Source organism: Mytilus trossulus, chromosome 6 (genome assembly GCF_036588685.1).
Source record: "Mytilus trossulus isolate FHL-02 chromosome 6, PNRI_Mtr1.1.1.hap1, whole genome shotgun sequence".
Classification (NCBI taxonomy): Eukaryota; Metazoa; Mollusca; class Bivalvia; order Mytilida; family Mytilidae; genus Mytilus; species Mytilus trossulus.
This window is the reverse complement of record NC_086378.1, coordinates 23,037,436-23,050,440: the sequence shown is the minus strand read 5'-3', so window position 1 is coordinate 23,050,440 and position 13,005 is coordinate 23,037,436. Positions and strand designations below refer to the sequence as shown.

The following is a 13,005-nucleotide window of genomic DNA, read 5'->3' as shown; positions in this document are numbered from 1 at the left end:
TTTTGGTCTTTTGGAAAATGTTGTTTGTGCTGTTTTTAGACCCTTCTACAACGAAATTTGTTTGACATGCACACGTATAAAAATTGCGGTTTTTATCCAACGCAATCATAGGTTTGAACGTAGTTTTCAATTTAGACTCATATATATATATATTTATACATAAAACTGAAGACTAAATACATGCCATGTACCTTTAAGTTACATAGTTTAACTGGGAGGACATACTGTCATATTAATAAATTTAATAAATGTGCATGCTTCTTTGCTTTTGTGTTGCATGTATATATTGATAGTATCTTGCCGCTTCTATGTTTCATGTACTGATGGACACTGATGACTTGATATGTTTTTATTTTTGTTGTTCCGTCGATTTTTAAAGCTCTACAACCCTGACAGCGCTAACATTTATACTTGTAAATGCATATACCGGCTTTTATTAGAGATTTTTGTCTTATTTAATTATGGCTTAATATGTCTTATTCGAAAAAGTAGACTATGATAACTAACTTGCCTGACTGGAATAGACGGAATCGAGTTTAAGGCTGCTCCGACATTGTTCTAAATTATTTTTTACTGGTTTCTTAACGAGACTCATTTTCTTAGCACAGTGAAGGAGTAATTTATATGTACCAGTTTGTTTACAATTTCGTGACTTCCGTGTTTATTTTCGTTGTAGGAAAGCACACCTTGACACTATATTTAAAACTGACAACCAAGCATATATTTAAGGAGGTGTGTGAGTAAGAAACATAGACAATACTTACTCATTTATTGAACCTCAGTTTAATTCACAGCTCAAACCACAAGGCAATATACGGTAAGCACCAATAACATAATTTTTTAACTGTTTTACACAAATTTTAATATGAAAGTAAGTCTGCTTTAATCATCAATGTATGTTACTTCTACATGTATGCTATTTAAAAAAAAACTGTTATCAATCTGTGAATATATTTTGCATTGTATAACTTCTTTTTAAAATACTGTTTTTGGTAAAATTACAATTACTTGAATGATTTAAAATTAAGTTAATTAACACAGACTTTTGTGTTTGTTTAGGCCATATAAAACCATAATTAGCCTCAAGTGGTATGTTATTATCTTGTGGGTGTGGGTGACATTTTACCTTAATCAGGGTGTTTATTAACAATATTGTAAAGGCAATGGCAGTTTACAGTTCACGTCTTTAATAGGGAGATAACTGTATTGTATTTTGAGCTTGGCCTTCGTAAAACATAGATTTTACTGTCGCAAATTAAGTTTACCTAATGTAGCCACACGTAGCAGAGCTACATTGTAGGTAAAGGGATATTTGTGACAGTAAAATCAAGGTTTTCAAAGACCAAGCTTAAAATACAAGACATTTTTCTCCATTCTAATACAACATATTAACATGATTAAAATAAATACAATTTAACCAATATTTTTGTGTAAAATGACATAAATGAAAAAGTCTGTGAAACTATTACAATGTCTTACGCAAATATTTATCATGTGATGTCATATGTACATTGTATACACAAGATGCCATTAAAGGGAAATCACACTATTTAAACTACTAATAATAATCAATTGAAATTTTGTAAGCAGATAAATCATACTTATTACGAAATTTTAGGCGAAAAAAAAATTGGGGTCACCGATGTTGTTTTCGAGATATGACGTCATCAAAACTTAAAGAATCGCTTTTAACCAAAATATAAAAATAGCCCTCTAAGTTGTTTAAAAAATCCAAAATTATTAAAAAAAGATGTTTAACTGTGAAAATAAAAACAGTCAAATATAACTTGTACCTTAAAACCAGTTATTTGTAGCAATTTCCTTGCTTTTCAAAGGTTTTTAATATTTCCCGCCATTTTTAATTCCTATCTATTCTAGATTTTTCTCAAAATAAAAAAAATCTACTAATGTTTTTTCCTTTTAACTTCTGCATAAGTTGCAGCTTCAGAGAAGATTTAAAAAGCATAAATAAAAAAGGGGGGTCACCGATGTTTTAAAACCGCTAAAAAGGAAATAATCATATTATCGATTTTTGGCGGGAAATATAACTTTTCTTTAACGTTATAGAAAGACGTTGCTGGTACAGCAGCATTTTGTGCAAAGCTTGCATTGAGTTGAAACAAACTATTTCACTACACACTTTATAACATGTTTGAAATGGTTTTTTAAGGTATTTTGATTATTCATTAATATTTTTATCAATCTATCGAATTGTTAAACAACGTTTATTACATGTATAAAAAAAAATTGTCCAAGATGAAATCATCTCATTCTTTTTAATTGCATTTTTTGTATGAGGAAAAAGAATGAGATGCTTGCCTCATGCCATATATGATAGAAATTATTTTCGGCTTGCCGTGATTCCGCTGAAAAGAAGTGCGTGCCTTTTTGTCTACAGGCAGAACAAGTTCACTGCCTTGTCCATTCGGACCGGGAAGATAAAACTTGAAAATCCATGTAAAATATGCAAAACCCAGCATATTACATAAACCTTAATGTCGAACCACATGTAACGAAATGACAATTGGTTAAAATTTCCGTACTAACACAACGCTGCATAACTTATTCGAACTGTGGCAACACATTTTTACTGAGTTCGAGCATCGTCACACCGTATTCATATTCATTGTACATACATTATTATATTGTTCAATTTCCATTGCCTGGGTATTAGAGCTTTACGATTTCTTATCTATTATAACCGTTCAATTAGTCGACCAACTTGTAATGTTATGCAATGCACTGCATCTGATAGATGTACCACACAATGACAACAGAGGCGAATTAAGCACAGGGCGTGGGCAGGGACCCACCTACCCCTTTTCACGGTGGGTATGGTTGTCCTGCGAGAGAACGTACTGTGCTGGTGATTCGGTCCTGACGGGTGCTGGTGATCAATGAAAAAATGTAAACAAAGACGAAAATGATGATTTTTGACGTTTTCACTAATAAAAAAATGGAAGAAAACAGTTGAGATTTTTCAATTTTATTTCTTATGGGTTCATATATAAACCATTGAAAAGTTGACCCTCTAAATTGTTTCAGTAAGCGTAACACAAAAATGCTCAATTTCAGAAAATCTCGAACTGAAAAAATAAAACAAAAATGCTCACAGAGTCCGCTTTCTATACCGCAATCCACACGACAAAACTATTTTGTAAAAAAACCATTGCAATTTATAAAAAATTAGCATTTTCTCAATTTACTCATGTCCTGATACTGTGCTGGTGGGTCCTGTCATTGTGCTGGTGGGTCCTGATACGGTGCTGGTGATTTTGGATTAGAAGTTGGTCATATTTGAAACAAATGTTACAAAATCAATAAAATTGGGCAGATAGTTGTTGTCAATAGGATCTTTTACTCCTATTTAGCTCTTGTGCATCCATTTGGCTGTTTAATATGTGTTTTCAAATGATCGTAACTTGTATAACATAATTACATAAAAGGGCAACATCTTTCGTCCAATATCAGAGAACAATATATATAGTATCTAAAATAAGAATAGTTTTATTAAGATATTAAATGCCCCTTACATTGATGCCTTAACAATGATCAAAGCCCATGCCGCATAGACATGTTTGTCAGCGCTCCGCATACCCCTCCTCACTTCCACCCAACCAACCCTCCTCATTTCCTCCTTCATTGTTACAGTGGTGTACCAACACAACAATGTATCACATTAAATAATTACACAAAGACGCACATTATTGAACAACGAATGCTCGCAGGTACTGAAAGCTATTTCAAAGCCGCATTTTCAACTAATAGATAAACCATGGTCTCATATACAACTCAATCGTGTCGATTAAAAGTCTCAAAATTTAAGTTCACATTTTAATGTTTGATGAAGCAGAACTTTAAAAGTGTGCAGTGAATCTTGTGCTCAAAACAGTTATTGTCATAATTATGTTTACATGAGACTTATAAAGGAATTAAGAAGGTACCAAGAAATGTTTTACAGTTCAATTTAATTATCATGAATGGAAGGTGAAAGGAAACTGTGAGCGTCAAAATCTTAAATTGCTTATAAATGTTGCTGGACCCAGTTTCGTTATCTGATCTGAATGTTCTGAAATGTGCAAGGTAGAAAGACATTTTGATTTTTTTTACTAGGAAAGTTTTGCTCTAATTGCTTAAACTTTTGCAATATTAAAGCCGATTTCAATGAGTGTGAAGACAAAGGGAATATCTTTGGTTATATTGCTTGATGAACAGAAAAGTCATTGTTAGGTTATGTAAACTACCCTTCTTTAAGAGTATACAAGTCCGACAAATGACACATCTTTCTGTCTGTAGGACCAGGCTACTTCGAAAGGAGGGTGCGGTTTAGCTTACAAGCAAGCTAACCAACGATATTATGTTTGCCTACCTATATACTCGATGGAATCGGCTGTAACTAAAACTCGAATACATTTTAACAGACAGTGGTCATGTTTGTTGATGAATATTGTTTTTCCTATATTCACTCTTGAAAAATCATTTGGTAACATTTGGTCAAGTAATTTCAGAAAAGATCTTTTTGTAATTGTGGACGCCAAGACAATACATGAACTCACACGACCCCTCGACACAGGTGAGCTTATATATGATCTTATAGCGATTCAGGTTGATAACCATTTGAAATTAAGCCAGTTTTTGTGTGTGTGTGGATTTGTATTGTTTCAAATTGTAATGACCTTTTAAAGTTAAATGTAGGTGTTTAATCTAAGAATTTCTTTTTTAAACTCAATTGGTAGTATGAAGCTATTGATTGATTGATTGTTGGTTGCTGAACGTCCAGTGGCAAATATTTCATGCATATTCAGGACGAGAACAAGTTCACAATAAATACAATAGGTAGGTCTTGTCATAAAAGAGGCCAATAGTCGTGGAATTTTGGACTGCCACTGGAAAATGATGATGTATTTGATAGGAAAAGAAATTTTGCTTTGCAGCAGGCCACCTACGGACCCCCCCCCCCCCCCCCCCCCAAAGAGTTGCTGCAAGGGTTATTCACGTTCAAAGAGTGTGGCACTCTCTTTACACGAGACATTCTGACCGGACGCGACTGCGAACTTGATTCATCCCGCACAGCCAAACGGACGCCCCACTTCGGCAAGCGTTATACTGCCGGTCAGGAGAAGACCAAGTGACCATATTTCTATTTCCCAGTAACCCTTGGGGAATATTGAAGTGCACAATTAACAAAGCAAACGTTAGTTTCAAATACTTTTAAATAGATTTTTAAGGATAATGTACCCTTGCGTTGATCCAATGCTAAACATCAAAAATCTCTTTACAAACGTCTGTGAATTTTCTACAAAAATAGTGATTTTCTTTTTTCCAAATTCTCTTTTTCTACTAAAAACAGTAATGAACTATAAATAATAATGCTTTGCAAGAAATTTCCCCTTGATTTATTAACAAAATTATGTCTCTTTTATTCATTGTCTGTGCTGTTTTGATACTTTTGCAGTTTGCACATTTCGTAATTGACAAGCCACAGAAGGGGTCATAAACCATACACGAAAAGATAAAATATTGATCTGAGTACTTAATTTGCATCTCTGAACCCCCACCCCGGTTTGTTTTTAAGGAGGGTGTCTAAAAATGATCGATTATAGACAGCCGAGTACGCATTTTACTTTCCAGGCGTGTTTACGTTCAATGTTACTGTCCTGAAAACGGATAGATGAAAACAAAAATGATTGATATATCTGGCTTTAGATTCGTTTTTTTAAATATAAATTAAGGCTACATTTAAATATAATAATACTAAGAATTCACAATATAAAAAAATGCAGAAAAAAATGGATGAAGTGAAAAAATTAGAAAGGAGTCATTACTACAGAGATGGTGTGTTTGACACACAAAAATTAAAAGAATAGTGATATTACCAATATTAAAATAAAAGTTTATTTTAGTTAAGTATTTTTTTCAATTACTCATTTTCAATTATAATTAAGGCACATTTGATTTTTATTCATAATAATATTTAAATATAGTAAAGTAGGACACATTTGTTCACTTCCTCCTCCGTAATTCTTTTACAAAAATATTTATTTATTTTGGAATTTTGAAATGAAAAAGCTAAAAAATCTTAGTTTTGTTAGTGGTCTCTAGGTTATCTCGTCTTCATTCTCTGACATATTCTAGTCTGCCCTTTCATAAAATAGTGATTTGTTTTAGTGTTCTACCGAACTTTGGAGAAAAAAAAACCTGATAACCGTTCAGACAAAAAAGTTGTGTTGAAAAAATCTTACAGATACAGCAAGTGATTCTTAATGGCTATAAGATACATTTTTCTTTTAAAATACCAACTTTTTAATCTTACGGGAAACTATTCCAAGCTTAAAACTTTTACTGCAACCTCGCTCTTACTTACCCCCCCTAAAAAAAAAAACAACAACAACAAACAAACAAACCCACAATACTATTGTCATTTTCATAGTCAGCACTCAATTGTTCACAAAAAAAATGTGATTTAAGTTGCTAAAGACATATGATTCAAACGCTCAGAAAGTCCTTTGTTCTATATTTTTTCTCTCCATTTTTATGCAAAACGGTAACCTTTTACATTTTTATGCAAATGGGTTATTGTTGAAGGTATTACGATGACGTATGGTTATTAACACATACTTCCTTTGGTTTCTTAAGGAAACTTGTCCATTGACAACAAACATACCACATCATCTACTTTATATAAGCTTAGTATTGTATAAATTACAACGTATTTTGATGATCTTGCAAAATGATCGTAATCCCGAAAATCGTAAACATATTTTCTTATCTTAAAAGGGGACAAGACGGTTCCATTAACAGGTCAATAAATAAGATTACAGGTAATTTAAAAAAAAAATAAAAAAAATAGGGGTATTTTTTCTTGCATAATAACAGTAAACGGATTCAAAACAATGTCAATTTCAAGAAAGAAGGCAACAGTTAATTAGTCAATAACAGTACAGCATCAATGATCTTGAATATATGCCACTTTTAACTAAAATATAAAGGCACAGAACCAGGACATCGGAGCACAGAACCAGGACCGTTTTTTTTATCACCAGCACCGCGTCAGGACAATTCCGTTAAACGAACTTGCACGACTTTTGCAATATAATATTGTTGTAATATACTTTGCATGGTACTTATGACGCATCAGAGAAAAATTAGGCAACAAAACAGTCGTTTTATTGCCGTTCTGATACAATGTAAACAAACCCACCAGCACAGAATCAGGACCTAACAGCACCCGTCAGGACCGAATCACCAGCACAGTACGTTCTCTCGCAGGACAACCATACCCACCGTGCTTTTTGTTTGAAAAATTTGGTTGATTATATCTTACAAAACATCATGAAACCGCCACTGGACTAAATACATATCCCAATATTAATATATAATAATAAAAAAAAATTGTTATAAACGGATTTTGATTTTATCCTGTTTTGCTACATTTATACAGTTTTCTGTGGACATATTATAGATAACTATTTTTTCTGTGGAATTTTTATCTAACTATATTTTTTTTTATCAGATATGGCTAAAGGTTCAGGTAGATTAAGAGATTAAGTTGGAGTTACAGCTTTATTTTGAGTTAAAGTTTGAGTTTTACTTTGAGTTGTATAAGTTTTCGTTACACTTATAAGCTTCCGATTTATACTATGATTTTGTATCATAGTAAAAATTGTGGTAAGAGTTAAAATTTTGAGATCCGATAAAATTAAGAGTAACATTGCAGTTTCTATTTCTGTTGGTGCCCCTCTTGACTTTTTCTTTGAATTTATATTTTTCTACAAATTAAAGACATTAATTGACAGTGCTTCGTTAGCCTTTGAAGGCTGGCTGATTGACTTTGTATCAATGTATGTATAAAATGTTATATCAGGTTGCACTAAAAATAAAATTATATATATATCTATGGATTGAATATCCTTTCGTAAGACGGACCTTAATGTTACTGTTTTGCTGTACTCTGTAAGTAAATATAAGCAGATGTTGTATGAGTGCCGATGCGATAACTCTCCGTTCAAGTCACAATTTATAAAAGTAAACAATTATAGATCAAAGAACGGTCTGGTCTTGAGGAAACGATGATAGTCCGTCGGAAGGGGACGATAAATGGCTGACCCGTGTTAAGAGAGAGCCATATCTCTTGCACGTTAAAGACACCCTTGTAGATTTCGAAAAAGAGTAGGCTAATGCCGCTACAAGGCAGCACTCGCACCCGCAAAGTGGAAAGGGATTTATATAAGTTGCAAAACTTGTTTCCCAATCCACTATAAATAAATATGTTTAAACTAAAAACTAACTAAACTAAAGAACGGTCTTCAACACGGAGCCTTGGCTAACACCTATCAGCAAGTTATAAAGGACTCCAATAACGACTAATGTAAAATCATTCAAACAGGAAAACTAACGGTCTACTCTATATGAAAAACGAGAACGAGAACAACCACATCAACAAATGACAACCACTACACATCAGATTCCCCTACATAAATCGACAGACTGAGCCGAATAAATAATAATATGCAATTCAAGTTTTGATGACTTATTTATGTACTATATAGTATGTATAGAAGACTAAAGTATTGACGTTTTATGTGATGTGAGAAAACTGACAGTCTAAACTGATCGTCCTTATCTACTTCTCTCCGTTTGACAGAAAACTACAGATTCCGGAAGCTATACGCTTGCATGCTGTTACTCTTGGTTTATTGTCAACCTTTTTCTCAGAAAATATACGCTGAATCCCACACACCGCATCGCGACGGTACGCTGCTAACAGTTGAGCCATATCAAGACCACTCTCGGCTATTTTTTTTGTCATACATTTTGTTATGATTTTTTTATCCACAAGCCCTTGCAGTGTTAAATATCTTTGGTTTGTCTGTTTGACAGAAACAATATTTCTGATTAGGGATTCTGTACTAAAAGAATTTTCTGAGATCTCTGTTTCTGATGGTTGTGCATGGTTAAGAATAGATTGTAAGATTCTAACATCCTCAGAAGCATTGTGTGCCTGGTATTGCTTTTGTAATAAATTTTCAGCCAAAAATTCCTGCTTGTGGCACTTTAGATGAGGATACTTGTTCCTGAAAAAAGATAGTGTATCCATAAAGCCGATTACTTTCTTTTGAAATGATGTACTTAGATTATATTGAGACAGGGATCTTATTAGTCTTGGGGCATCAAAACGTCGGCAATTATGTCCAACTAAAATAATCTGAGAGGGAAATTTCTCTAGCCAGCATATAAAATTTTGAAATGCTTTTTGTGGAATGCATTGATCTACCTTTTGACCATAATATACAAGTGTGTTGTTCCACACTGATAGTCCTGTAACCGTTGATGCCTGTCTACTTATACACTGTGATGGCGTAATGTACTGATTGAATTCTGAAGACTTTTCAATGGCTGAAATTTGGATTATATCACAATCATTGGCTAGTGATGTTGTTTCTACGTCAAAGTAAACAACTGACATATTATGAATTTTGACATCAAATGTTTCTAATAAAGGGGTTGTAAAGGGATCAGATATGAAATCAGTGTCTATTAGGGTCGGTTGTTCTAAATCAATAGATTTTTTGTACGTGTCACCTTCCCTCATCTCCACTACTGTTTCCTTCTCTTTTATGATCTGTTTCCGAAATAGTTTTCTCCGTTTATTAACTGCTGAATTCTTATAATCATTTTGGTATTTTCTCTTATCCGTAAGTTTTTCTGACGATTTTTCTGTTATTTTACCTGGTGAAAGACCACACTCTTCATATACCTGTGATATATAACCATACGATACATTTTTTTGAGCAACAGTGCAGTCAACCCGACATTCCAAACTTGACGATGAGCATAAATGTTTCGCCTTAGGTGCTTTGTTGGCCAGCATGCTGTGAAACGATTCAACCTCTTTTGTGGATGCACAGGGGGATAGGGGTGTATTCCCCAATGATTTCAGCCAGTTTTTGACGAAGAGGAAGGCTATTAAGAGATACAGTGGGTTTGTACTTATTAGGATTTCTTTTGTATGAACACCATTTCTGATTGCAGAGGTCATGTTCTTTATAAAGATGAGGTACAATAGCCTGTAAGTCATTACTCATGGCTTCCGGATTATTTCGGTTTGAATAAAGAGCATAAGAAAAACACCTATTGAGATGGGTTATTGCAGGTTTAGTTAAATCATTTTTAAAGGTATTCTTTAAGTTCCATAGTTTGTTGTTAAATTGTGATTTGACATGGTTCGTGTCACTCTATTTTTTTATAGGATGTTGGATTGTTCGTCTTATGCGTGCCATAGTTGTAGTGTCGTCATCCATAATAACAGTCGAAACCTGACAATCTTTTGTTTCAATATCCTCTATTAGTCTTGCGCCGACGTCAGGTTCCATTCCCTTAGCAGAACCAAACCAATTGCGGGTGCATTTGTGTTCCTGTGGCTCAACATATTTTGCTTCCCAATAGGTACAAACTCTACAATCGCTTGACCGAATACCCCTCCCTACAACCTTTCCTGTTTGGTCGCCGATTAAAGTTCCAACGCCTGATTTGGAGTCGTATTTTCTTCCGGAGCCTCTCTTTTGCCACCCCATATCATACTTGACAGTTACCAGACTAACATCTTCACCATTTTCACTACAAATAATTGAAAAACTCATTATCGAAAAAACATTTAAAAAAAAAAAAAACCCTGTTCAATGAATATCATAACGTTTTCTGTGGAGTGTTTTATTTTATTCATCTAACATGGACTTAAAAAGAAAACAAACTGTAAGACCTTTGTGTTTAATAAAATAAGAGGATGTGGTATGATTGCCAATGAGAAATATCTCCATTCATCTCCAAGACAAAATATAAAATATTGTCGATGTAAGCAATTATATTGGCCAAGGTGATGCATTCAACGCGGAACCCTGTCTCACATCAATTAGTAAGCTTTAAACAAACCCAAATTATTCACTACGTCGAGTGCATTTGTGCAAATGAAAAGAACAGTTGAATGCAAAGAAGAACGCTGGATTATTAACCCACTTGAGCAAATCAAGGTTCAAATTAAGAACGAATGAGCCCTAATAATATTCTTTAGTTTTAACATATTTAAAAGATTAAGAATTTATCCTTCTTCGGATTAAGCTATACTCAATGTCAATTTTTATTTGCTTTTCATGTCAACAGTCGGAAAAGTTTCTGTTTTCACATATTTTGATCTCGGCGAGCATTACTGGCGAGAAACCACTTGTTAAAATCCGCATCTTATGCAATGATATTGGTAACGTTTATGTCGTTACTTAGTTTGGTGTTTGACTGCATGTGGTTGTAAACTTCATACACATAAAAAATGTACAAACCTATCTTCTATTACTGGAGATTTGCTCTTCTCCTCCTCTAAAGAGGTATCTAGTGAATTTTGTGCAACTTTTCTTATAGGCTCGTACACTTCTTTTTCTCTTTTCTTGAAAGCAGATTTTGACATCCCATTTATATTTAAATTAGCTAAATATCTGTTTACTTCTGCAGGTCCAAGACCAGTGTCATACATAGCTATAAAAGTAATGATCGAGTCTTAGATATACTTTCAATTTGATGTGCATCATACGTTGAAAATTATACTTGCATTGCTATTCTAGATTATATGAAATACATATATATGCGTGTGATGAGCGGGAGCAAACTATCAATAACTTAAAAACCGGTCAGAATACCCTTATCAGCAGTATGCAATATCGCATGGTAGGGCTGTTATTTGGTTATTAGCCTTGTTGCTTTAGTGGGTCGTTAGTATATGATAAAATTATGAAAGTTTAATGCGTGTCCAGATATCATCCCTCGACCAATATCCGTTCGAGACTTATTCGAGGTTTGATATTTGTTTTTTTGGGATGATTTCTGGGCTGATTTGGAAAACGCCTCTTATTTGGGATGTATGTAAAACTATTAACCACAAAGAAGGAATTATTGTTCTCGGGGAAGGGGGGGGGGGGGGTAGGTTTACAGAAGCATGTTTCTTTTTTTAGAATGAAAAACCGGACAACGAATGTGTGTTTGTCGAGTCGATGACTTTAGTCGCAGAAAGTTCGACCAATGGATAGTAATCCGGCGGCGGCGGCGGCGGCGGCGGCGTTAGCTAACTTCTTAAAAAAGCTTTACATTTTAGGAGGTGGAAGACCTGGATGATTCATACTTTGCATATAGATGCATTATATTACGAAGTTTCCGTCTGTCACATGTCCATTGTCCTTGACCTCATTTTCATGCTTAAGTGACTAGTTTTAAAAAAGTTCAGTTGTTTTGTAAATTTAATTTTTGTCTTAATATGATTAATAGGTTTAGGTCCAGTTCATATCTGAAGAAACTATAAGCAATGGCCTAAAGTATATTTGATGTATGAAAAAACTGTAAGGTGTACATGTCAAACTGGCATGTGCCATCTGAGCTTGACCTCATTTTCATCAGTGGTTAAAGTTAAGTTTTTGTGTTAAGGTCTGTTTTTACTATTACTGTATGCAATAGATCTACTTTATTTGGTGTATTTAATGATTGTAAGATGTGCGCTTCTGGCTAGTAGGTGATATCGGACATTGATCTCATTTTCAGTGTTCAGTGGTCAAAGTTGAGTTTTTAAGTTTGATCTATTTATCTAAATAAATACTGTATGCAAAAGATCAACTATATTTGATGTTTTGAAATATTTTATGATGTCTTATATAGAAAAGAAGATGTGGTAGGATTGCCAATGAGACAACTGTCCACCAGAGACAAAAAATGACACAGACATTAACAACTATAGGTCACCGTACGGCCTTCAATAATGAGCAAAGCCCATACCGAATAGTCCGGGAAATCGAATATTTCACATATACTATTCGTGTTCAATAAATAGTGCACCGCATGATCGGATAACTCATATCGAAATTAGTACCAACATCTTCTAGACAACTTCTTTCCAATATGTTGTTGTTAGTTAGTAAAGTACAGAAATAGTTAAAAATGGAACGGGTTTCTTTTATCTTTTGAACGATTTTT

The 13,005-nt window shown here is 33.9% G+C and overlaps 2 protein-coding genes across 4 annotated transcripts in view; one reads left to right on the top strand and one right to left on the bottom strand.

The window, feature by feature from the left end:
• The first annotated feature begins 598 nt into the window (after positions 1-598).
• LOC134720944 (uncharacterized) overlaps positions 599-13,005 on the top strand; it is a 31,986-nt gene continuing 19,579 nt past the window's right edge. The window contains exon 1 of one of the 3 annotated variants that reach the window (XM_063583547.1): positions 599-817. The gene's annotated coding sequence lies outside the window, so the exon portion shown is untranslated. The remainder of the gene's footprint in view (positions 818-13,005) is intronic. The other 2 variants (XM_063583550.1, XM_063583548.1) reach the window with 2 other exon arrangements.
• On the bottom strand, positions 8,624-10,039 carry LOC134722424 (DNA polymerase III PolC-type-like). The gene has a single exon (XM_063586046.1). The coding sequence runs from the start codon at positions 10,037-10,039 to the stop codon at positions 8,624-8,626; it is 1,416 nt and encodes a 471-aa protein (XP_063442116.1).

Coding starts and splice junctions, on each gene's coding strand:
- LOC134722424 (XM_063586046.1), bottom strand. CDS start 10,039: ATGACCTCTGCAATCAGAAATGGTGTTCATACAAAAGAAATCCTAATA.